The 26,145-nt window shown below is 42.8% G+C and overlaps 1 protein-coding gene across 4 annotated transcripts in view; it reads left to right on the forward strand.

The window, feature by feature from the left end:
- Window positions 1-618: 618 nt before the first annotated feature.
- LOC132399980 (ubiquinol-cytochrome-c reductase complex assembly factor 1) overlaps window positions 619-26,145 on the forward strand; it is a 172,748-nt gene continuing 147,221 nt past the window's right edge. For 2 of the 4 annotated variants that reach the window (XM_059980987.1, XM_059980989.1), the window contains exons 1-3: window positions 628-764; window positions 16,076-16,210; window positions 22,353-22,463. In XM_059980987.1, the coding sequence (XP_059836970.1) occupies window positions 747-764; window positions 16,076-16,210; window positions 22,353-22,463 (264 nt within the window). In that variant the 5' untranslated portion in view covers window positions 628-746. Of the gene's footprint in view, window positions 765-16,075; window positions 16,211-22,352; window positions 22,464-26,145 lie in introns of all 4 variants that reach the window. The other 2 variants (XM_059980990.1, XM_059980988.1) reach the window with 2 other exon arrangements.

Raw genomic sequence — 26,145 nt, forward strand, 5'->3', positions numbered from 1 at the left:
GTTTTTTGCGGATGGGGCAAAGGTGCTCGTCAAAACAGTCATGCAGTCGGCGTCGGGTCTCAGCAATGGAGAAGAGGCTGCAGTCTTTCTTTCTTTCTTATTCCCTCTACTTTATTTGTTTCTTAAGTCAAAGGATCTTGCTGAATTTGACTGTTTTGAGCCAAATTTTAGCTCTCCAACATGCACCTCTGCCTGAGGCAAATGCTTCCCCGCTGAATGTTAATGCATGAATTACCAGCAAATATTTTAATAACCATCATAACTCCCTAATGTTCCCTATGCTGAAATGAACGTGACCTGCTTGTCTGGTTTAGAATTTCTGTTTACTTTAATGCGCAGCAAACTCCTGGAAAGAAAAAGCAAAGGATTTTGTGAACTATTAACCACTAATTCCACTCTTAAATACTTGTTACCATTGACTGAATATCAGAAACAATATGGTTTTAAAGAAAATTAAAATATAAGATTGTGCAATTACAATTTGTTCCTGCATCAATTCCAGAATGTGATAAATTCCCACGGAGTCTCCTGCTCTCCCCAGGGCTGCTCCCATTCCGATCTGGGACGTCCAGCGGGGACTGAGCGGAATCCGCTGGTGCCGGGATAGGAACGTTTGTTTAGTGTTCCATGTTTTCCACAGCTACCCGGAGTGGTGAGTGGAGAGCACCGTGTTCGAATCGGAGTCGGACTGGAACAGCGGGGGACCGGAAACTCGAGGGGAAGGTCAGGACAGCATCGGCGGGGGGATGAGTGGAGGCTCCCTGGTGAGTGAGTGGAGGGAGAGGAGAAAGAGTGGAGGTTCTCTGGTGGAGGAGGGGCGGGGAAAGGAGCGGAGGCTCACTGGGGAGTGAGGGTGGGAGAGAGTTTTATCCCTCTGCTGAGGGTGTGAGTGAGGGGTGTCCCTCAGGAGAGGGAATGTCTTCAAATGAATGATTGAGGAAGGACTAGATTTCTGACGAGGGAAGGTTCGCTAGTGAGTGAGGAGGGTGGTGAAGGAAGGAGTGGGAGGGCATGGAGAGGAGAAAGGGAGTGGAGGCTCACTGGTGATGGAGGGTGAGAGTGAGGGATGTCCTCTAATGATTGAGGAAGGGTGGATCTCTGATAAGGGACGGAGAGAGGGGATTAAAGTGAAGGAAGGAGAGGGAGAGGTGGTCCTTTGGTGAGTGAGGGTGAAGGATGGGGTGGTCGTCGTCCTCTTGTAAGGGGGGGGGAGGAACGTGAGGGGGTAGGGAGTAGGAAGGAGAAGGCAGTGGGAGAGTCTGCAGATTGAGGGAGTGAGGGGCGAGGAGCTGAGGCAGGGAGTAGGGGCAAAGAGTGAGTGTTTATGTGATGAACCTAGAAGAAATATTGATTCCTCAGTGATGGTTGTTGAGGAAGTGAACTGTAACTCACTATGGACAGACATTTACTGGGTGGACTTGAGGAAGACCTAGACAAAGGGGACATGGGGAGGATCTTTCCAATCATGGGACAGCCTAGGACCAGAGAGATCAGCCACAGAACAGAACGACGTCACTTTGGAACAGAGATGAAGAGACATTTTTTTAGCCAGAGGGGATGAATCTGTGGAATTTATTACTAATGATGGCTGCATAGGTCAAATCACTGGGTATATTTAAAGTGGAGGTTGATAAGTGCTTGATTAATAAGAGCTTCAGAGGAGACTAGATTTGAGATGGAATATAAATCTGGCATGATTGTAGACTCTGGGCTGAATGGCCTGATTTTGCTTCTGTGTCTTAATGCAGTGCCGTGCTGCCTTTTTGGTGCCACTTGTATGTTGGTTTTAGGACAGATTCTCTGATGTGATGACCAGAAGGCATAGGAGCTGGATTAGGCCATTCAGCCCATTAAGTCTGCTCTGCCACTCCATCATGGCTGATCCATCATCTCTCTGAACCCCATTCTGCTTTCTTTCCATAACCTGATTCATCAAAATCCTGTCAACCTCTGCCTTAAGTAGACACAATGACTTGGCCTGCACAGCTGTCTGTGGCAATGAATTCCACAGATTCTCCACCTTCTGGCTAAATAACGCCAAGGAATTTTACTCTGGTTGGTGGATGTTGTTCTTATTCACTGCTGCTGAAGGGGGTTGTGTATTTGTGAGGTGCTGTTAATGGAATCTTGTTAAGTAATTGCTGTACATTCACTTGATGTCACACATGTCAGCAACAACACATCAGTGAGGGATGGAGAATGGTGAACAGGGTGCCTGATAGCTTTGTGTTTCTTGGATGTTAGAGTTAAGGATATGTGAGCTGTTCACCATTTCTTTTAAAGTAATGCAGTCTTTCATCCATTTAGAAAAGCAATGTGTTCCTCAAAAAAAACTCTTAAGAGAAATTTTGCAAATTACAAAGGTTGGGTGAAAGGTATTATGCATATTTTAGCACATTGTTTTTCTATGCGTAGAGTGGCACACTGTTTTTAAAGTAGAAAAATAAAGATTCATATATTGAATATATGCCAATTTCACAACTTTGTTGCAGATGTTGTTACATGGAGGAATATCTATTATTGATTCATGGTATTGAAAGCTGTGCTGAAGATGTGTGAATGTATCAACAGAATAGCCCTCCAGAATGCACAGAATTGGGTGGCAAGGTAGCTTAATGCTGTTACAGCCCCAGTGAGCCAGGTTCAATTCCATTGACGTTTGAGGCATTCATACATTCTCCCCATGTCTGTAAGTTTCTTTCAGGTGCTCGGGATTCTCCCATATTCCAAAGTCCTATGGAATAGTAGATGGTCACATGGTTTTAATTTTACGTTACTTTTATTGTCACCAAATAATTGATGCTAGAGCATACAATCATCACAGTGATATTTGTTTCTGCTCTTCGCGCTCACTGAAGTACAAATCGTAATAAATATAAAAATTTAAATTATAAATCATAATTAGAAAATAGAAAAGGGAAAGTAAGGTAGTGAAAGTCAGTTCCAGATATTTGGAAGGTACGGCCCAGATCTGGGTCAGGATCTGTTCAGCAGTCTTATCACAGTTGGAAAGAAGTTGTTCCCAAATCTGGCCGTACGTATCTTCAAGCTCCTGAACCTTCTCCCAGATGGAAGTGGGACAAGAAGTGTGTTGGCTGGGTTGCACAGGCTCATTGGACAGGAACACAATCAGGGAAGCTCACCAAAGCCCCTGCTTTCTGAGGAGGCTCGCATCATTTGACAGTTGTGCAGTTTGAGAGCATCCTAACATGCTGCATCACTGCGTGGTGTGGAAACTGCACTGTGACAGACAGAAAGACTCTACAACGGGTAGTCAAAACTGCCCAACGCATCATCAGCACCATCCTACCCACCATCAAGGACATATATACAGTGTAACGCCCAGGTTCATAGTCTCTTGAGTTTGGCAAGACCGGAGATTGTTTACTCTAGACTTACACAGCCAAGGAAACTTGGGGGTTTCAACAGAATAGTGTCGGAAAAGGACCAGTGACATCAGGATGGATGCTAGGCACTCTGCTCATAGATTCTTTGTTTCATTCCCGTCAGAAAGATCCCGCATGGGAGGTTAGTTAGGAAGATTCAGTCACTAGGTATACACGGTGAGGCAGTAAATTGGATTAGACAATGGTTCAATGGAAGAAGCCAGAGAGTGGTAGTGGAGGATTGCTACTCTGAAGTGGAGGCCTGTGACTAGTGTGCCACAGGGATCAGTGCTGGGTCCATTGTTATTTGTCATCTATATCAATGATCTGGATGATAATGTGGTAAATTGGATCAGCAAATTTGCTGATGATACAAAGATTGGAGGTGTAGTGGACAGCAAGGAAGGTTTTCAAAGCTTGCAGAGGAATTTGGACCAGCTGGAAAAATGGGCAGAAAAATGGCAGATGGAGTTTAATACAGACACGTGTGAGGTATTGCACTTTGGAAGGAAAAACCAAATTAGAGCATACAAATTAAATGATAGGACACTGAGGAGTGCAGTAGAACAGAGGGATCTGGGAGTACAGATACATCATTCCCTAAAAGTGGCGTCACAAGTAGATAGGGTTGTAAAGAGAGCTTTTAGTACATTGGCCTTTATAAATCAAAGTATTGAGTGTAAGAGTTGGAATGTTATGGTGAGGTTGTATAAGGCATTGGTGAGGCCGAATTTGGAGTATTGTGTGCAGTTTTGGTCGCCTAATTGCAGGAAGGATATTAATAAGTTGAAAAATTGCAGAGAAGGTTTACATGGATGTTGCCGGGACTTGAGAAACTGATTTTACAGAGAAAGGTTGAATAGGTTAGGACTTTATTCCCTGGAGCTTAGAAGAATGAGGGGAGACTTGATAGAGGTATATAAAATAATGATGGGTATAGACAGTGAATGCAAACAGGCTTTTTCCACTGAAGCTAGGGGAGAAAAAAACCAGAGGAAATGGGTTAAGGGTGAAGGGGGAAAAGTTTAAAGGGAACATTGGGAGGGGGGTTTCTTCACACAGAGAGTGGTGGGAGTGTAGAATGAGCTGCCAGATGAAGTGGTAAATACGGGCTCAATTTTAACATTTGAGAAAAACTTGGACAGGTACATGGATGAGAGGGGTATAGAGGGATATGGTCCAGGTGCAGGTCAGTGGGACTAGGCAGAAAAATGGTTTGGCACAGCCAAGAAGGGCCAAAAGGCCTGTTTCTGTGCTGTAGTGTTCTATGGTTCTAAAGGAGGCTACGTAGCATCCACACCAGGACCACTGCACACAAAACGGATGCTGCCCCCAAGCAGTAAAGCTGATCAACACCTCTACCCACTAGCCCAACCTAGCACAGTACCATCTACCACTACTTTATCATTTGCTGTCAGTCTCCTATGTACGTCCTTGTATGCTCCTCATATGTTAACCCCTTCATTCCTGAAATCAGGTTGTAGTGGCCAATCTGGAACCCACACCACCAGGTACAGGAACACTTATTACTCCTTAGCCATTAGGCTCCTGAACCAAAGGCAATAACTTCATTTACCCCAACAATGACCTGTTTGTCATAGAATAGAATAATTGTATTTTCCATGAACTCACAAGGACTCTACAACTTGTGTTCTTGATATTTTTTGCTTATTTATTTATTACTGGTATTTTCTTTTTGTACTTAAAAAAGTTTGTGCTCTTTTGCACTCTGGTTGTTTGTCTTTATCCTTTTTTTTTCTATTGTGTTCCTTTCTGCCCACAAGCAAATGAATCTCAGTGTGGTTTATAGTGATATATATGTACTTTGAAAATAATTTTGCTTTGAACATCTTCTGCCTTTAATGGAGCATACTTGTGCTTGGCTTTGTTGAACATGGGGTGGCTGATGTGCAACAGTCACCACACGGTCCTTGACAGGTCGGGGTCAGGATCCAGTGGCATAGCATGAAAGATGACTGGGCATCCTTCACTGCCATTGTGATGTGCCATCAGCTTCTGCCAGCTTCATCACTGAGGGCTTGGTTGGATCGTTCTCGACCTTACCTTAGTCCAGATGACCTCACTCTTGGGATCTCAGGAACTCACAAGCCTCTCCACCACGACGAGGTGACAATCCTCGGAGAAGAATCAGTGAAGTTCAAATGATTGGCAGATTGCCCCACCACTCTTCAAAAGCAGAAGGGAGTTCTCTTCATGTCTGCGTCAACATTCAACCTATACAAGAATGGACCGCACAACACGTTAGCTTTTGGTGCACAAGTTCACTGTCAGGTTTGCCGACGTGTCACTGCAGTTCAGAATTGAATAATTGTATATTCTGGGGAAAGATTAGTATTTATCTGATAGCCTTCCATCCTAGCTATTGAAGTACAGTGGCATGCAAAGGTTTGGGCACCCCTGGTCAAAATTTCTGTCACTGTGAATAGTTAAGTGAGTAGAAGATGAACTGATCTCCAAAAGCCATAAAGTTAAAGGTGAAACATTCTTTTCAACATTTTACGCAAGATTAGTGTATTATTTTTGTTTTGTACAATTTTAGAGTGAAACAAAGGAAAGGAGCACCATGGAAAAGTTTGGGCACCCGAAGGGATTTGAACTCTCAGATAACTTTTACCAAGGTCTCAGACTTTAATTAGCTTGTTAGGGCTATGGCTTGTTCACAGTCATCGTTAGGAAAGGCCAGGTGATGCAGATTTCAAAGCTTTATAAATACCCTGACTCCTCCAACCTTGTCCCAACAATCAGCAAGCATGGGCTTTTCTAAGCAGCTGCCTAGCACTCTTTTAAAAATTAAAATAAATGATGCCCACAAAACAGGGGAAGGCTATAGGAAGATAAAGTGTTTTCAGGTAGCCGTTTCCTCAGTTCGTAATGTAATTAAGAAATGGCAGTTAACAGGAACGGTGGAAGTCAACTTGAGGTCTGGAAGACCAAGAAAACTTTCCAAGAGAACTGCTTGTAGGATTGCTAGAAAGGCAAATCAAAACCCCCATTTGACTGCAAAAGACCTTCAGGATGATTTAGCAGACTCGAGTGGTGGTGCACTGTTCTACTCTGCAGCGACACCTGCACAAATCTGAACTTCATGGAAGAGTCATCAGAAGAAAACCTTTCCTGCATCCTCACCACAAAATTCAGTGTCAGAAGTTTGCAAAGGAACATCCAAACAAGCCTGATGCATTTTGGAAACAAGTCCTGTGGACTGATGAAGTTAAAATAGAACTTTTTGGCCACAATGAGCAAAGGTATGTTTGGAGAAAAAAGGGTGCAGAATTTAATGAAAAGAACACCTCTCCAATTGTTAAGCATGGGGAACATTTCACTGGTAGAAGGAAGAATGAATTCAGTTAAATACCAGCAAATTCTGGAAGCAAACATCATACCATCTGTATAAAAAAAAAGCGCTGAAGATGAAAAAAGGATGCCTTCTACAACAGGATAATGATCCTAAACACACCTCAAAAGGCACAAGCTGAAGGTTTTACCATGGCCCTCACAGTCCCCCGACCTAAACATCATCGAAAATCTGTGGATAGACCTCAAAAGAGCAGTGCATGCAAGGTGGCCCAAGAATCTCACAGAACAAGAAGCCTTTTGCAAGGAAGAATGGGCGAAAATCCCCCAAACAACAATCGAAAGACTCTTAGCTGGCTACAGAAAGTGCTTACAAGCTGTGATACTTGCCAAAGGGGGCGTTACTAAGTATAATTGGCCCTGCCTATCTGCGGGGGATTGGTTCCTGGACCCCTCGCGAATACCAAAATTCGTGAATGCTCAGGTCCCTTATTCAACCTGTCTCGAAAGCGGTGGACCTTAGGACCCAGCAGAACCCCAGACCTTATTTAACCTGTCTCAGTGTGGTGGACATTAGGACCCGGCGGTAGAGATCTGAATTCGCAGTGTTTCTGTTCGCGAAAATAATCACAAACACGATTGAAAATAAAGTGGAAATAATAAAGCGATCGGAAAGGGGTGAAATGCCATGGGTCATTGGAAAAGCGTTAGGCTACGTCAGTCAATGATTGCAACAATTTTAAAGGATAAAGTGAAAAAGGCCCTGCCCCGATGAAAGCTACAATTATTACTAAGCGATGCAGTAAGCAAACCCTCCTGATGAAGGATTTCGGCCAGAAACGTCGTCACTACCTCCTCCCATAGATGCTGTCTGGCCTGCTGAGCTCTTCCAGCATTTTGTGTTTTTATTTATTTCCAGCGTCTGCAGAATCACTCGTGTTGCAGTGTTTTAATTATTGGGTTTTGGGTTTTTGATCCTCCACATTAACCCTGCATGGTGGAGAGCGCACTCGGGAGCGATCTGTCCCGAGTCCCGAGAACTTCTGTTCCCGAGCCCGGCAGTGAAACATACGTTCTTAAGTGTTTTATATGCATAGATAGGTAAAATATAAACAATATACTAAGACAAATGTTTAACTAACCGATGCTAAATAATATCGGATGTACCTGTTCTGACTTACTTAGTAAGAGAACTTCCGATTCTTTTTTGATCCCGATCCATGATAACCCATGCACATCCTCCCGTATAAATCATCTCTAGATTACTTATAATACCTAATGCAATGTAAATGCTATGTAAAATGGTTGTACTGCACTGTTTAGGGAATAATGACAAGAAAAAAAGTCTGTACATGCTCGAACAACAAGTGCTGGAAGAGCGTTTCGCAGTTGGTTGAATTCGCAGATGTGGAATTCACGGATAAGGAGGGCCGATTGTACTGACCATGCAGGGTGCCCGAACTTTTGCTTCGGGCCCTTTTCCTTTTTTATTATTTTGAAACTATAAAGATGGAAATAAAAAAAAAAATCTTGCTTAAAATATTAAAGAAATGTGTCATCTTTAACTTCATGCCTTTTGGAAATCCGGTCATCTTTTACTTGCTTGACTATTCATAATAGCAGAAATTTTGACCAGGGGTGCCCAAACTTTTGCATGCCACTATATTTCTATCCATGAAGTAGGAACTATAGCAATCCACGTACACAATAAGCCCCACGTACTTTTAACTTGATAATGATGTACATTGGGTGATAAATGTTGCCTGGCAACTGAGAGATGGCTCTCTTTCACCACTTTGAATAGTGTCACAGGATGTTTTATTTATTTATTTTTAATTGAGATGCAGTGCAGAACAGGTTTTTCCAACCCTTTGAGCCACGTGGCTCAGCAGCCCCCATTTTAATGCTAGCCTAGTCACGGGACGATTTATATTGACCAATTAACCTATCAACTGTTACGTCTTTGGACTGTGGGAGGAGCACCGGGAGGAAATCCATGTGGTCACTGTGAGAATGTACCCGGGTCACTGGTGCTGTAAAGTGTTGTGCTAAGCACTACACCTCAGTGCGTACCTGTGAATGAAAGCGGAGCCTCCTTTGCCTGGAGATGTGTGCAAGAAATCATGGGGCTTTGAGTCAAATGCAAGTCGTAACCAGACCCTGGCTGTAATGTGTTAGAATTTTCTCTGCGGCGCTCCCCTGGAGACTTCTGCATTTGGTTGATGTTCCAGAGTGAATAGATAATAGACAGTGAAACTGAGATTAGGAAGGATCCTTTATTATTGAACTATGAGCAATTGAGGATTGGTCTACAAACCTCTCGGTTAGTACATGTGTTTAACTGAATAGATAAACAGAATGAAGTTCAAATGATTTCTCAGTTCTGCTGGGATTTCTCGGATAAACTGTGGCTTTCCATTGCTATTCTTCTCTGTCAGGGGTTCCCTTCCTTTTTTATGCCATTGGACCTGTACCATTAAGCAAGGGATCTGTGGACTTCAGAATGGGAATCCCTGTTCCATGTGTAGTTTTGAAATATGTGCTGATAAACTGTGGCTTCAGTAAAATGAAAGCCATATTGTGATGTTTAACGTTAAATCTGGAAATGATAATGATTGAAAACTGTGAGAACACGATCACCACAGAATACTAACGCAATCTTTGGAAATTCTAAAGGCAGGCAAGGATCAGAAGTTTTTGCCAACCTTTATTGAGATCAAATTTCAGGGATCACATTTGCAAGAAAATACATAGTACAAAATGTTGCTGCTCTTTCTGGAAGGGCTAATTTTTGACGACTTTAGTGTCAGATGCAAGTGCTCCAACTTTTTGTGAAGGTCACGGCTGGTCTTTTAGCTCACCACCCTGTTGCACTAACCTCAAACAGACTTCAATTCCCCTAAGATCCAAAAATCCATCAACCTTTCTTGAATACACTCATGAATACATCACGCAGAACCTTCCTGGGTAGAAATTTACCAAGTTTCTTCATCTGGATGAAGCATTGCAACAGGGAGTCATAGAAATGTCCAGCACAGAACTAGGCCATTCAGCCCATCTAGCCCATACCAAACCATTTAAACCGCTACTCCTATCGACCTGCATCGGGACCATAGCCCTCCATACCCCTACTGTCCAGGTACCTATCCAAACTTCTCTAAAACATTGAAATCAAGCTCACATGCAGCACCACTTGTGCTGGCAGCTGGTTCCACACTCTCACGACCCACTGAGTGAAGAAGTTTCCCCTCATGATCCCCTTAAACTTTTCACCTTAACCCATGACCCGTAGTTGTAGTCCCACCTAACCTCAGTGGTAAAAGCCACCTTGCATTTTCCCCTGTCTGTAGTCCTTTATAATTTTGTGTACCTCTATCAAGTTCCCCCCCCCCCAATCTTCTACGTTTCAAGGAATACAGTCCCTAACTTACTCAGTCTTTTCATATAGCATGAACTGGAAGGTTTGAGTGGTCTTGTCCTTTGATGCAAAGTATGCAGATCATGGTCATGCAGATCTGTATGTGTGCTAACCCTGTAATCTGGTACACAGAGACTAATTTCTACAGTTTTTGGGAAAAGGGAACATACATTATTTTGGAGAAGCTGTTATGTAACAGGAAGCTATTCAGTCCTTCTTCCTCTTACTGGCTGTACATAAGAGCTATCCATTTAGTACAAGCCCAGCCTTCTGATCCATGAATGCTGAGTCCTGGAAATTGCTTTCATATATTCATCCAATTTCCTTTTAAATGTCGCTCTTCATTTGACTATCCTTCAGCTTTTCTGTTGGTGCCTTCTGTATCAAAGCATGTCACTCTACGTATAAAATAAAATCTCTGTAAAATCCGGAATCCCAGCCGCAAATTCTGGCACCTGGCTCTATTGCAGGACATTATGTGCAGCTCAGATTGGTGGTTTTCTGCCTGTGACAGTGAGGAGCTCATTCCAAAGCCCCTGATACTTTTTGTGAGTTACTGGAGGCTCCAAATCCATTCCAGACAGTACCTAAGTTTGATTGCACACAACACAACACAATTGGTTTCCGTAATGGGGTGCTTTTGTCCTGAGTGTTTTTTAAATACTTAAACCAGCATCATTATTGTAATGCTTCCTACATTACAATAATAATTCAATGTCGATGTACCACGATGTCTTGGATGTTTCTAAACTGGTGCCACAGTGGGCATTTCTGAAAATAAAGGCAATGAAAATCAAAGTGTTTGATTTTTGAAGGTTTAATCACGCAGTGTTTCAGAAACAAACACCACCACCCAGGTCATCCTGTCTTCTTGCTGTTCCCAGCAAGAGACTCGGGACCCGCACCACCAGCTTCAGGAACAGTCATTACCTCTCAGCTATCAGGTTCTTGAACCAGAGGGGATATCTTCGCTCCATTTGCTCCATCACTAAACAGTTTCCACAACTTTTTTAAAGGACTCTACATCCGGTGCTCTCAATATTTATTGCCTATTTATTATTATTATTTTTCTTTTTTATTTACACGATTTGTTGTCTTTTGCACATTCTCCATTCTGTTTGATGCAGTCTTTCATTGGTTCTATTGTGTTTCTTGTATTTGCTGTGAATTGCCCATAAGAAAATGAATTTCAGGTTGTATATGGGGACATATATGTACTTTGGTAATAAATTTACTTTGATTTCAATGCAACAGAAATATTTGGGGTGCTGTGGTGGCATGGGAATTAGCACAATGCTTTTACAACTCAGAGGGTGGAGTTCAATTCTGGCATTGTTTGTAAGAAAGTTCATACGTTCCTTCCTGTTTCAATAGTACATTTAATGTCAGAGAAATGTATATAATATATATCTTGAACCGTAGGTTGCACGGAGGTTTCTTCCAGGTGCTCCGGTTTCCCCTCTCAGTTCAAAGACGTGCCAGTTAGTAGGTGAATTGATCATTGTAAATTGTCATGTGATTAGGCTCGGGTTAAGTTGGTGGGATGCCGGATGGCACAGCTCAAAGGGCTGGAAGGGCCTGGTCTATGCTGTATCTCTAAGTAAGCAGTGGTAGTCACGGAATTGTGAGAGACAACTTATATATAAATTATACAAAGCCATCTGGATGTTAGTGCAACCAACTTTACCCTGAGGCTTGGTTACACAACTTGGAATGAGCATCCTTGCCAAAAGCTCAGCAGCCTATTTGTATTAAGTGACTGTGTTCCAGCTTCTCCAAACAGAACTGACTATTCCTGTGACTGAAACTTGTCATTTGTATTGTGCTTCTCTATAATTCAGGACTATTGATAAAATAGGTGTATAATCTACGCAATCACAGTCTAACTTGTTATAACCTTGCACACCTTGTTTCCTCCAAGGGCCCATAATGTTGTCATTGTACGGAGGCTTTCATGCCTCGATGACCCAGAGACCTATGTTGGCTTGCATCTGGGCGTTATGCTTTCTCTCTTGAGAGAGTGACCAATGCCAAACAGGTCAGAGGGTAGAGACCGGTTTAAGAGTGGTGCTCTGGGTTCAGGGGTTCAGCTCAGGGCTAATAATCCTGACTAGTCAAATAAAACCATTAGAGAAACAGTAATGAAGAATCCTTCTACACCGTGTGCAGAGGTATTTCTGAGTCTCCTCCACCTGGGACTTGCGTGGCTGACAGTAGTGAAAACTGAGAGGAAACTACTGGCACGATGAAGGCAGCCCTGAACTCCTCCAAGAACAAGACCTAAATTGGTTTCTACAACGATGGTGAAGGACAGACAGTGGCGGAGGACCTTCATCACTGCTCTGAACGCAAGCAGGCATAACGTGCATAAGTACTTCATTTTTTACCGGCACTGAACTTTCTCTGTAGCTTTTACACTTTATTCTGCATTGGTGTTGTTTTACCCTATTCCGGCTCAATGCACTGTGGAATGATTTGATCTGTTTGAAGAGTACGCAAAACAAGCTTTTCACTGTAACTCAGTACATGTGACAGTAATAAACCAATTCCAACTTACTTTCTTCCCTTCCTGCAAACCTTGTTAAATATACCTTGTTTCTCCACATAGAACCAATTATGGCAGATGCCCACGTCTCCCTTCTCTCACGTCTCAAAAGCACTCGAGCTACATGGGATTTGTTTTTTTTAGACTGGGACTAGTCAGGTGGAAAGCTGCATTTCTCTATGCTTAAAAACATGACACTTTGTTGTTGGTGGACAGACATGTCTCTCTGTGGATGGGCCTTCCCACCTTCATGGCCACAGTTTACTCCAAGTTGCTCACTGGTCTGATCATTCCCGTAAACCACCTGAATTTCTGGGCCCCAACAGCAAGCAGTGCCTTTAGATATTCTCATGCTTTCATCCCAACATCTCCAATTGCTGTTGGTTTTTATTTGCCTGTTATTTCAAATCGATATCTTCCAGTTACCAACCTCCTGCCAGTGGGAAGAGTTGTTTCTGGTTGTGTCGTGGTTAGTGTAAGACTGGGGTTCGGTTCCATGCCTTCTCTGTAAGCAGTTTGTAGGTTCTCCCCATGACTGGGTGGGTTTCCTCTGGTTTCCTTCCACCTTCCAGAGAGCTCAGTGAGTTGTGAGCATGCTGTGTTGGTGTCAGTAGTGTGGCAACTTGCAGGCTACCTTCAGGACCTTTTAGATTGAGTTGGTCATTGACACAAAACAACACATTTTATTAACAATAACACACACAAAATGCTGGTAGAACACAGCAGGCTAGGCAGCATCTATAGGGAGAAGCGATGTCGACGTTTCGGGCCGAGACCCTTCGTCAGGACTAACCGAAAGGAAAGATAGTAAGAGATTTAAAAGTAGAGGGGGGAGGGAGAAATGTGAAATGATAGGAGAAGACCGGAGGGCGTGGGACGAAGCTAAGAGCTGGAAAGGTGATTGGCGAAAGTGATATAGAGCTGGAGAAAGGAAAGGATCATGGGATGGGAGGCCTCAGGAGAAAGAAAGGGTGTGGGGAAGCACCAGAGGGAGATGGAGAACAGGCAAACAACTAAATATGTCAGGGATGGGGTAAGAAGGGGAGGAGGGGCATTAACGGAAGTTAGAGTAGTCAATGTTCATGCCATCAGGTTGGAGGCTACCCAGCCAGTATATAAGGTATACATTTTATTGTATGTTTTGATGTCTGTGGGACAATTAGTTAGCATTTATTTACCCCACCAAACCTCTATCAAACATAATGCGTTTGAAACAGAGTAGGAGATGTTTCTTTTTGCACAGAAGGTTGTCTCAGAGCTGTGGAATGGAACTGCTGGGTTGACTCAGCTGGGAGCTGGCATTGATCCAATGGGCCAAGTGGCCTGTTTTGTGTTGGAACCTGATGAGTTCGTGATCCATAAGTTCTTCAGAAGTCAAAAATGAGGCGGAAAACTTGGTGATTGTGGTGTTTATTAAGTGTAATAAGGATACAAAGAAAAGACATGGCAAGTAAGTTGTGGTCATCCAATACTAAAAATTACCTTAAACTAGAAGAGTAACAAGACATTTCAAACTTTTGAATAGCCACGTTCGGGTGGTGTGCTGCTTGCTGCAGAAAAAGTATGAAGCTTGTAGTTCAGGAGTTTCCAACCTGGAGTACACAGACCCCTTGCTTAATAGTGTTGGTTCATGGCATAAAAAAGGTTGGAAACCCCTGCCCTAAAAGAATATGGAATCAGCTACACTACAACTATTGGAAAAGTCACTGAGCAGTTACATGTATATAGTTAATTTTTTCTAAATACACGCAACAACAGGAAAAGTGAATCTACAAGAAAAAGAGTAACAATTTTATTCACTCAAATGCAACACTTGTAATAAGTAAATTAATCCTGACTCCAGCTCCCAGATGCATTGTGCATTCTGGTGCTCAGAGAGCACTATCACTGACTAGTTCTGAGAACAGTCCCGGAGGAGGCCATTCAGCTTTTTGTCCTTGTGTCTATCCCATTGCAGCTCCCCCAGAGCTCAATAAATGTTTACACAATAGCTTTAAGGTTACTCTATCAATCACACTGTCAGGCAAAACATTTCAGATCATTACTGCCCTGCTCTATGCTGTGTGTAATATTCTGGCTGGTGTAAAGTGGTTTAATTTCTTATATGTAGCTACATTATCTGTGACCTATGATGAGGAAATATGTTGTGGTTTAGAAGGTCCTGTGTGTATTATTACATATATAAAATCTTCCCCTGTAATTTCCTTTGCGATTTGGTAGCAAGTTGCAGTAAAGAGGGAGGGCCATTCTCCTCATTGTTTTCCACTGGAGCATGGTCAGTGAGTACTCTGATGCATTTCAATTCCCTTGTGTTCCTGTATATCTTTTTCACTTTGCCTTGCTTTAGAACTGGAAGTAGTCATGGCAATGGAACAGTCTGGAGTTCCACCACTGTCTCGTGCTACTGTCAAGACGTCTCATTCTTCAAAACAGAGTGCACAAGCTATCTGGCTTCATAATGGAGTACATGAGCCATTCAACCTTTGCATTTGACATAAGTGGGCTGGTGTTTGAAGTTTGGTTATTATTTAAACTTTGCACTGAGCTTCAACACTGAAGTCCTGTATTAGCACTTCTGCAATTGCAGGGGATCACGAAGACCTGGGAATATTGGATGGTACCTATGGGTAAACTCACCTCACTATGTGAAGTTGGAGTGGGTGGTGAGATTTAAGGTGGCACATTTATTCAAGTGAATAATTTCTTGCCTGTGAAAACAGGTGAGGATGGTTGCTTCTACTTTTCTCTGAGCACGAGTAAAATTCACAAAAGGAAACATGATGGGGAAATAGAATATTACAGCACAGTACAACCCTTTTGGCCCACGATATGTTGACCTTTTAACTTGCTCTATGATCCGTTCCCTTCTACATAGCCCTCCATCTTTCTATCATCCAAGCACCTATCTAAGAGTTTCTTAAAAGTCCGTAATATTTCTGCCTCTGCCACCACCCTCACAACGTATTCCGTGTACCAACCACTCTCTGTAAAACAAAGCTACTGCTGTCCTCCCTATGCTTTCCTCCAGATACCTTTTGTATTACTCATTTCAGCACTGGGAGACCGTCTCTTTGCTTTTTATCATTTTAACTCTTGTCAAATCTCTTGTCATCCTTCTCTCCAGAGAGAAAAGCCTCCAGACCTCTTGCTCAACCTATCCTCATAAGACATGCAGTCTAATTCTGGATAAATCTCCTCTGCACTCTCTAAAGCTTTCACGTCCTTCCTATAAAGAATCAACCAGAAGTGAACACACTCCTCTTCCCTTTGAGCACGAGTAAGAGTTCACAGCAGGTGATGAGGTGGGGGAAATGTGGCCATTGTCCTTTCACTCCTACTGATCAGAGCAGCGGACAGGTTTTGGTGTTTGTGCACTGCGCAGATTTGATTTGCCTTTTCGTTTCCTTTCAGCTCCGTGTGTTGTGGCAGAGTGCAGGATTTGGCATCAACCTCTTCAGGCTGGGCAGACCTGCCTTGGGCAGTAGGCTACTGCGTGCATCACCTGGACATCCACTGCCATTCTGGGCTGCTCACTCCACACCAAGGGTGAGTTCTGTGAGGGGAAGCGTGTGATCTGTACAAAAATCATACCAGGCTTCAAAACCATCTGCTTCAGGATAGCTCCTTGACACTGAAATATTCCTGTTGCCAAGCTATTTATCAGCTTATTTGCAATTCAAAGCAAAAAATCTTGAGACTAGATAATTAATCGTCACCTACCCCTGCTCTGTATCTTAGCTATCTGTACTCTACAGGTATACAAAATTATGAGGGGTATAGATAGGGTAGATGCAACCAGACTTTTTTCACTGAGGTTGGGTGCAACTACAACCAGAGGTTAAGAGTGAAAGGTGAGAAGTTTAAGGAGTACATGAGGAGAAACTTCTTCACTCAGAGGGTTGTGAGAGTGTGGAATGAGCTGCCAGCCCAAGTGCTGCACTTGGGCTCAATTTCAAAACTTAAAAGAAGTTTGGATAGGTACATGGATAGTAGGGGTATGGAGGGCTATGGTCCTAATGCAGGTCGATGGAAGTAGGCAGTTTAAATGGTTTCAGCACGGACTAGATGGGCCAAAGGGCCTGTTTCTGTGCTATACCTCTCCATGATGTTCTATGACTCTAATTCAAACTTATTGGTTGCGGATGGGTGGCTGTTAGACTTCTTAATACCCTGTTGTAATCCAGCACACATATACCCCCTGTCTGAATGCCCTCCTCCCACTCCTCAGCTCACAGACACACTCTCATTCTGCATTGGTCACTTTTTATTGTTTTGCATATTTATACGACGATTTATTTTATTACGATAGTATCAGTGACATTATGCTGTCTCACATAATCATGTACCTCACACTTTATGTCAGCCTGTCACTCTTCAGGTCATGCCACACATGGACTTGTGCTGATATTTTGAGACTGCATGTTCTGTATTGTAACTGTATGTGCTGAGTGTGACTCTGTGTACTGTGGTTTGCACCTTGGCCCCAGAGGACTAGTGATTTCCTTTAGATGGATACACGTGTCTGATCGAATGGCAATAAGCTTGAACTTGACTTGAATGTGCTGAATTTCCATCACAGATTAAGGTGAATTACTTAATGTATTGGTCAGTTCAAAAGAGAATCTGAATTCGTTTTTAATTTATACAAAGCCACAACCCAATATTCAGCTTTATTTAGCTAGTGTATGTCAAAGCATCATACGGGGCAGAAACCGACCCTACCAATCAAGATGACCATCTAAGCTGGTCCCATCTGACTGCCTTTAGCCCATAAGTTTTTCTTATCCATGTGCCTGTTCAAATGCCTTTTAAATGTACCTGCTAGGTGGTGAGGCGGAGATACGTCTCTACCCGAGGAGTTGTAAGGCGCTCCTTCCCTCCGCTGGCCTGCAGGTCATCCTCGTGCAGGTGTAGTACCTGCACAGTCCCCGCTTCCCCCACTGATCAGGTTTGCATGAAGCCATGGGAGCAGGTGGAGGATGGTCTTCTTAACAGTCGGTACATATCACAAGTCCTGGTTATGCGACCACTGGAGCCGGGCAATCTCTGAGGTGTATTGGTAATGGCTGGGGTCACCCATCTTGTAAAGGCATTGCCCAGAAGAAGGCAATGGCAATCCATTTCTGTAGAAAAATTTGCCAAGAACAGTCATCGTCATGAATAGGCCATGATTGGCCATTTTCTACGACACAGTACAAGATGAATAAACGAATGTACCAGCCTCCATCACTTTCTCTGCGGTTTATTCGGTACACTGACCACCCTCTGGGTGAAAAACTTGCCCCACAGATTCACTGAAATTTTTATTTATTTCATTTGAGATGCAACATGGTAGCAGGCCCTTCTGGTCCAACAGGCCCATGCTGCTCTGTTACATTCATGTGACCAATTGTCCTATTAAACCTGATGAAGGGTCTCGGCCCAAAATGTTGACCGTTTACTCTTTTCAATAGATGCTGCCTGAACCACTGAGTTTGTTTAGCATTTTGTATGCGTTCCTTTGGATTTTTAGCATTTGCAGATTTTCTGTTTGTGAACCTACTAAGCCATACATCTTTGGAACATGAGAGGAAACCTGAGCACCTGGAGGAAACCCATGTGGTCAAATGGAGAACGTACAGTAAAACACAGAAACATAGAAAATAGGTGCAGGAGTAGGCCATTCGGCCTTTCGAGCCTGCACAGCCATTCAGTATGATCATGGCTGATCATCCAACTCAGAACCCTGTACCTGCTTTCTCTCCATACCCCCGATCCCTTTAGCCACAAGGGCCATATCTAACTTCCTCTTAAATATAACCAATGAACCGGCCTCAACTGTTTCCTGTGGCAGAGAATTCCACAGATTCACCACTCTCTGTGTGAAGAAGTTTTTCCTCGTCTTGGTCCTAAAAGGCTTCCCCTTTATCCTTAAACTATGACCCCTCATTCTGGACTTCCCCAACATCGGAAACAATCTTCCTGCATCTAGCCTGTCCAATCACTTTAGAATTTTATAAATTTCAATAAGATCCCCCCTCAATCTTTTAAATTCCAGCGAGTATAAGCCTAGTCGATCCAGTCTTTCTTCATATGAAAGTCCTGCCATCCCAGGAATCAATCTGGTGAACCTTCTCTGTACTCCCTCTATGGCAAGAATGTCTTTCCTCAGATTAGGGGACCAAAACTGCACACAATATTCTAGGTGTGGTCTCACCAAGGCCTTGTACAACTGCAGTAGAACCTCCCTGCTCCTGTACTCGAATCCTCTTGCTATGAGCACCAACATCCCATTCGCCTTTTTCACTGCCTGCTGTACCTGCATGCCCACTTTCAATGACTAGTGTACAATGACACTCGGGTCTCGTTGCACCTCCCCTTTTCCTAATCGGCCACCATTCAGATAATAATCTGTTTTCCTGTTCTTGCAACCAAAGTGGATAACTTCACATTTATCCACATTACATTGCATCTGCCATGAATTTGCCCACTCACCTAACCTATCCAAGTCACCCTGCATCCTCTTAGCATCCTCCTCACACTGCTGCCCAGCTTCGTGTCATCCGCAAACTTGGAGATGCTGCATTTAATTCCCTCATCTAAATTATTAATTTATATTATAAACAACTGGGGTCCCAGCACTGAGCCTTGCGGTACCCCACTAGTCACTGCCTGCCATTCTGATAAGGTCCCATTTATTCCCACTCTTTGCTTCCTGTCTGCCAACCAATTCTCTATCCACATCAATACCATACCCCCAATACCGTGTGCTTTAAGTTTGCAGACTAATCTCCTGTGTGGGACCTTGTCAAAAGCCTTTTGAAAATCCAAATATACCACCTCCACTGGTTCTCCCCTATCCACTGTACTAGTTACATCCTCAAAAAATTCTATAAGGTTCATCAGACATGATTTTCCTTTCACAAATCCATGCTGACTTTGTCCGATGATTTCACCTCTTTCCAAATGTGTTGTTATCACAGTTTTGATAACCGACTCTAGCATTTTCCCCACCACTGATGTCAGACTAACCGGTCTATAATTCCCCGGTTTCTCTCTCCCTCCTTTTTTTAAAAAATGGGGTTACATTAGCCACCCTCCAATTCTCAGGAACTAATCCCGAATCCAGTACATACTCCTTACAGCGGGAATTGATCCCGGGTCACTGGCACTGTAAAGCAATTTGCTAACCGCTACGTTATCGTGCCTCCCCTTGAGCTGAGTTCAGCACTTCAGGTTCTAGCATCCTGCTGCTGCATTCCACCCCAGGTTTTCTCCATTTGAAGTCCCACTGCTTGCTTCTTATCTGAGATCATAAACAGCACCCTCCAAAATCTGTGACCTACAATCCCAGAGGAGAGGAACAACAGACATTAGAGTACGCTCTGCAAGTTCTCCACACCATTCTGACATGGAGTTATTTTGTCGTTTCTTCTTTGTTGCTTGGTTTGAATTCTGGAACTGCTCAGCTAGCAGCCCCTGAGCACCAGCCGTTAAGAGGGCAGCTCAACACCTGTTAGGGTTGAGAATTTAATGCTGTCCTTGCCAGCAATGCCTATATCTCATGACTGAATAATAATAAATCTGAGGAGACTTGGCAAGATTAGTGCAGGTATGTCAGTGAAAGAAATTTAGATTTGATTCAAATGTAGTAAATTCTGAAAAATTCAGCACGGATTTTGGTCGTTCTGCCTTTCCCCATATCAGAATCTGTTCGTTCAGGGATACCATTTCCTGCTTTATTTTCCAATTCTGTCTGCTTCTTCGAGACTCGGCTTGCTGACTTGCACCGCACCACTTTCACCAGAAACTGCCACTCAATGTCAGCAACACCATATCAACTGTAGAAAAAAGCCCAGAGGTCCGTGAGTCAGTCCTCATTAGGGGATCAGAGGTGAAGAGGGTCGGTAAATTCCTTGGCGTTAATATTATCGGACGATCTGTCCTGGAATTAGCGTGTAAGTGACCTCACAAAGAGGGCACAACAGCTTCCTTAGATATTTGCATTGGTTCGGCAAGTCACCTAAAACTTTGGCAAACATCTATGGATGCACAATGGAGAATGTCCTAGCTAGTTGTACCACAGTCTGGTATGGGAACACTAATGTCCAGGAGTGGAAAAGTCTGGAGGGGATATTTGATAGTTATATTAAATTTTGAGGGACAATATATAGAGGCTTTTTTCACTGAGGTTGGGTGGGGACCACAGCCAGAGGTCATGGGTTAAGGGTGAAAGGTGAGAAGTTTAAGGGGAACTTGAGAGGAAACGTCTTCACTCAGAGTTGTGAGATTGTGGAATGAGCTGCCAGCACAAGTGCATGCAAGCTTGCTTTCAATGTTTAAGAGAAGTACGTGGAAAGTAGGGGTATGGAGGGCTATAGTCCCTGTGCATGTCGATGGGAGTAAGCAATTAAAATGTTTTTGGCATGGAAGAGATGGGCTGAAGGGCCTGTTTTTGTGCTGTACTTCTCTATGATGGGTGCAGCCCAGACCATCACAGGCAAAGAATTCCCCACCATTGAACACGTTTACATGGAACTGCGGAAACAAGAAAGCAGCATCCATTGTCAACAACCCTGCCACCCAGGCCATGGCAGCCTTAAATCCCACACCACCAGGTTCAGGGATGGTTATTACCCTACAACCATCAGGCTCCTGAATTGGCACAGATAATTTCACTCACCACAACTCTGATTCCACAATCTACAGGCTCATTTTCAAAGACTCAACAACTCATGTCCTCAGTATTATTTATTTTGTTATTTGCACAATTTGTCTTCCTTTGAATACTGGTTGTTTGTCAGTCTTTATGTATAGTTGTTCATCAATTGTATTCTATTTCTTTATTATCCTATAAATACTTGCAAGGAAATGAATCTCAAGGTCGTAGATGGTAACTTGTGAATACTTTGATAATTATTTTAACAATGATTTTGAACTCATGATCCCTCCTGGCAAATTCTAAATTTCTTTTCCCCATTCTTTCCTGGCTTTGTCCTTCACTAGCTCCACGATGACTTCCAAACTAAGATACTTGTGCTGCTCCAGTTCCAGCCTCTTAAACACTCTCCAGATTTCACCCCTTTATCACTGGTAGTCATGTTGTCAGCAACCGAAGGTTAAAATTTCCTCCTCTCAGATCTATGCACTTGTGTCATAAGACTGTAAGACATAGAGTGGATTGGGCATATGGCCTATTGAATCTGCTCAACCCTTCAGTCTTGGCTGATTTATTTTTTCTCTCAAACCCCATTTTCCTGCCTTCTTTCCGTAACATTTGACATCCTGACCATCAAGAACTTATTAGCTTCAGCTTTAAATATACCCAATGACTTTGCCTCCACAGCCTCACTCTGGCTAAAGAAATCCTTCCTCATGTCTGTTCTGAAGAGGCTTGCTTGTATTCTGAGCCTGTATTCTGGTCCTAAACTCTCACTATTGGAAACATACTCTCCGAGTCCACTCTATCTGGGCCTTTCAATACTTGGAAGAGTACCCTCAGCAAAGTATTCCTCTAAGTCTAATCCTTTGCAAAGCATTTGATTGTCTTGTATCTTCTGTTGTGGCCCACTGTTGACTTGTCTGATAATGTTCCTGTGAAGTGGCTTGTTAGTGCATGTTTGACGACTGTTGTCCCTGGCATTTGAGTTCATGGTTTGATAAGCATTGTTCTGCTGATCTATCACTGACATGTTTGCTCTGTTCTTAGCAGTGTTACAATGTGAAAAATACAGCCCAGCCTATTGAGGAAGAAGTTGGACCCTTCACCAAACTGATTGAAGCATTAGGATTCACTGGACCGCTGAAGTACAGCAAATGGGTACTACTTCTGTTTTATACTGATGCACATGGGAGATTTTGGAAGTTGTGCAATCTCTCTTTTAAAAGAAATAGTAGGTTCTAATGCTGTGGTGTTCAGAATTGGGTTTATTAACACTGACATGTATGCTGTGAAATGTGTTTTTTTATGGCAGCAGTACAGTGCAGACATAGAATTAATATAAATTACAAAAACAGATCATGCGAAACAAAATGGACTAATTGGGTTGTGTTCATTGACCATTCAGAAATCTGATGGTTAAGGCAAAGAAGCTGTTTCTGAACCATTCAGTGTGGAACTTCAGACTCATGGGTGGCCCAGTAGCATAGAGGTTAGAGGGGTGATTTTCAGGGTTCAGTTCCTGCAGCAGTCTGTAAGGAGTTTGTATGTTCTCTCCATGGCCATGTGTGTGTCCTCCAGATGCTCTGGTTTAGTTTGTTTATTTAGTGATACAGTGCAGAATAGGCCTTCATTGACACATTCCAAAGGTGTACGGGTTAGCAAGTTGTGGGCATGCTGTGTTGGCGCGAGAAGCATGGTGACCCTCCCCCCCCCCAGCACATCCTCGCACTGTTAATCTTTGACGCAAATCATGCACCTCACTGGATGTTTTGATGCACATGATAAATGAGGATCAGACACATGTTTGTCATGAAATTTATTGTTTTGCATCAGCAGTATAGTGCAATACTATAAATTATAAGAAATATATATATTTATAATCATTGAATAAGTAGTACAAAAATATTGAGATACTGTTCACAGGTTTAGTGTCTGTGCAGAAACCTGATAGCGGATGGGAAGACTCTGTTCTTAAAACGTTGTGTGTCTTCAGGCTCCTGTATCTCCTCCCTGATAGTAACAATGAGAAGAGGGCATGTACTGGGTTGTGGGGGTCCCTAATTATGGATGCTGCCTTTTAATGACATTGTAGGGTGAGGTCAAGGATCCATCTTATTGTACAAGTAGCCTGTTCAGTAGTCATGGAATCTTGGTTTAAGGTTTCTTTTGGAAATTTAGTACCTCGGCCATCACACCCTTCATGCTTTTTTTGTTTTTGCACCATACTCTGTAAACCCTAGAAACTGTTGTGTGTGAAAGTCACAGGAGATCAGCAGTTTGTCAGATACTCAAACCTTCCCATCTGGCACCAACAATCAATCCACAGTCAAAGTCACTTAGATCAAATTATTGCCCCATTCCGATGTTGGTCTGAACAACAGCTGAACTTCTTGACCATGTCTGCATATTTTTATGCATTGAATTGTTGCCACATGATTGGCTGCTTAGAAATTTGCATTAATGAGCAGATGTACCTAATAAAGTGGCCACTGAGTATATTCTGATGAAGTAACTGGAGTCTAAATTCCACAAGGTTGATGTTCTGTATGAAAACGATGATGGGTATAAACTGCATACAGGGAAAAGTAGATTTAAGACTTCATATAGCATTGTTGGCCCAGCTCTCTATGCTGGAGTGATAATTTATGGACATACTAGATTTGGACATAAAATTGAAATAGTTAACAGATGATGAATGTAGCTAAACTATGGGCAATATACAACTAATAGTAAATCAGGCAAAAAGCTTACATTAACCAGGGTTCAGTACTTAGAATATCAAGTGGCGATTTGGTAAAATTTTACAACTAATTAAGATCTATTTGTTTGTGTGATGATGTTGCTGGTAGGGCTTAATATATGAAGAGTGTTTGATGGCCCTGCGCTTGTAATCACTGGAGTTTAGCAGAATGAGGGCAGAATCTCATTGAAACCTACTGATAATAAAAAGGCTTAGATTAGGGGTTCCCAACCTTTTTTAAGATGTGGTTCAATGTCATTAAGCAGGGTGTCCTTGGAACCTCTGGCCTAGATAGAGTGAATGCAGAGAGGATGTTTCCTACAATAGGTTCTTGATTACTAAGGGTGTCAAAGGTTATGGGCAGAAGGCAAGAGAATGCCATTCAGAGAGATAATAAATAGGCATTGATGGAATGTGGAGCAGTCTTGATGGACTGAATGGCCTATATCTGCTCCTATCTCTTGTGGTCTAATTGTGTTTATTGCCCAAACCTAATGTTCCCTTGATTAAAGTGACGTGCTAAGCCTTCTCAGAGGGCAGTCATCCATACTGGTAGGCCTGGTGTCAGATATAAGCAGGACTGGGAAAGGATGGTAGATTTTTTTTTCCCCCTAAAGACATTTGTGAGCCAGGTGTGTTTTTACAGCAGCCTGGTCATTTATGTGGTCACATTACTGAAACTAGCTTTTCATTCCAAATGGACTTAATTATCTGAATTTAAATTCCAAGTCACGTCTCTGAATCAGGAATCCAAAGTCAAAGTAAGTTTATTATCAAAGTATGTATATGTCACTATATACTTCCTTGAGACGCAATTTCTTGCAGGCATTTATAGGAAAATAAAGAATTGAAATAGAATTTTTGAAAACTATACATAAACTGACAATTACTTTTGTGGCCCTCTGTTGGTCAGGGTCGCAAGCCAAGGTGTTAACGATATGGAGAGCAAGCTGTTGTCCATGCAGCAGGCTCCCCCTCTCCACGCAGCTGATGAATCTAAAGGAAATGCAGAGAGCGATACAGTTTGGCACCAGCAGAGTCACAGGAGTTCCAGTCAACATTGGACTGCCTTAGGGACTCCAGCTCCAGATTTTTCCCTCAGGGTTTACTCCCGTAACCTTCTCCATGAGTGGGTGTAGCCTATGGCGGTAATGTGAATAAGCTCCCACTACCTATTAAATGTTCCCAATAGCTTCTGACAACCAAGCCTACTCTTCGCCTTCACGTGTGGTTTAGCTACTAAGCCCAGTAAAACTGTTCCCACTGACAGAAGAAGGTGGGTTACTGGCACCTTAAAACCAGTTCTTTTGGGCAGATGGGGCTCATTAGCTGTGGCTGACAGTGCATCTAGGAGAAGGAAGTCTGATCTGACACCTCCTCTGCCCTGCGGCTATACCCACTCATGGAGAAGACTAACAAACAACCGATGTGAAAATGAAGACAAAATGTGCAAATAAAAAAACATTGAGAATGAGCTGCAGAAAAGAAAACAAACTGTAAATAAAATTAAATTATCAAGCAAACAATACTGAGAACATGAGTTATAAAAGGTCCTTGAAAGTGAATCTATTGGTTGTAAAATCAGTTCAGAGTTGTAGGGTAATGCTCTCCATATTATTTAGTATTATTTTGTTTTTCTTGATTGTATTTGCACAATTTGTTCTCTTTTGCATACTGGTTGATTGCCCCTCTTTGTTGTGTGTGGACTTTTCATTCATTCTGTTGTGTTTCTTTGTATCTACTATGAATGGCTGCAAGAAAATGGTGACATACATACTCAGATAACAAAATTGCTTTGATCTTTGAAAAGCCTTTCCTGAACCTGGTGGTGTAGGACCTAAGGCTCCTGTCACTCCAGCCCGATGGTAGTACTGAGAAGAGAGCATAGCCTGGATAGTGAGGCCAGTTTCTATCTTGGTAACTTACATGTTAAGCTATAATGATATAGATCAGGGGCTCCCAGCCTGGGGGTCTGCCGACCCCTCATTCAATGGTAGGGGTCCATGGCATAAAAAAGGTTGGGAATCCCTGATATAGATAGAGAAGCACTATTTCTGCTTGCTAGGACAGTATTAGCTAAACATTACACCCAGGAATGAA

Source organism: Hypanus sabinus, chromosome 9 (genome assembly GCF_030144855.1).
Source record: "Hypanus sabinus isolate sHypSab1 chromosome 9, sHypSab1.hap1, whole genome shotgun sequence".
Lineage (NCBI taxonomy): Eukaryota > Metazoa > Chordata > Chondrichthyes > Myliobatiformes > Dasyatidae > Hypanus > Hypanus sabinus.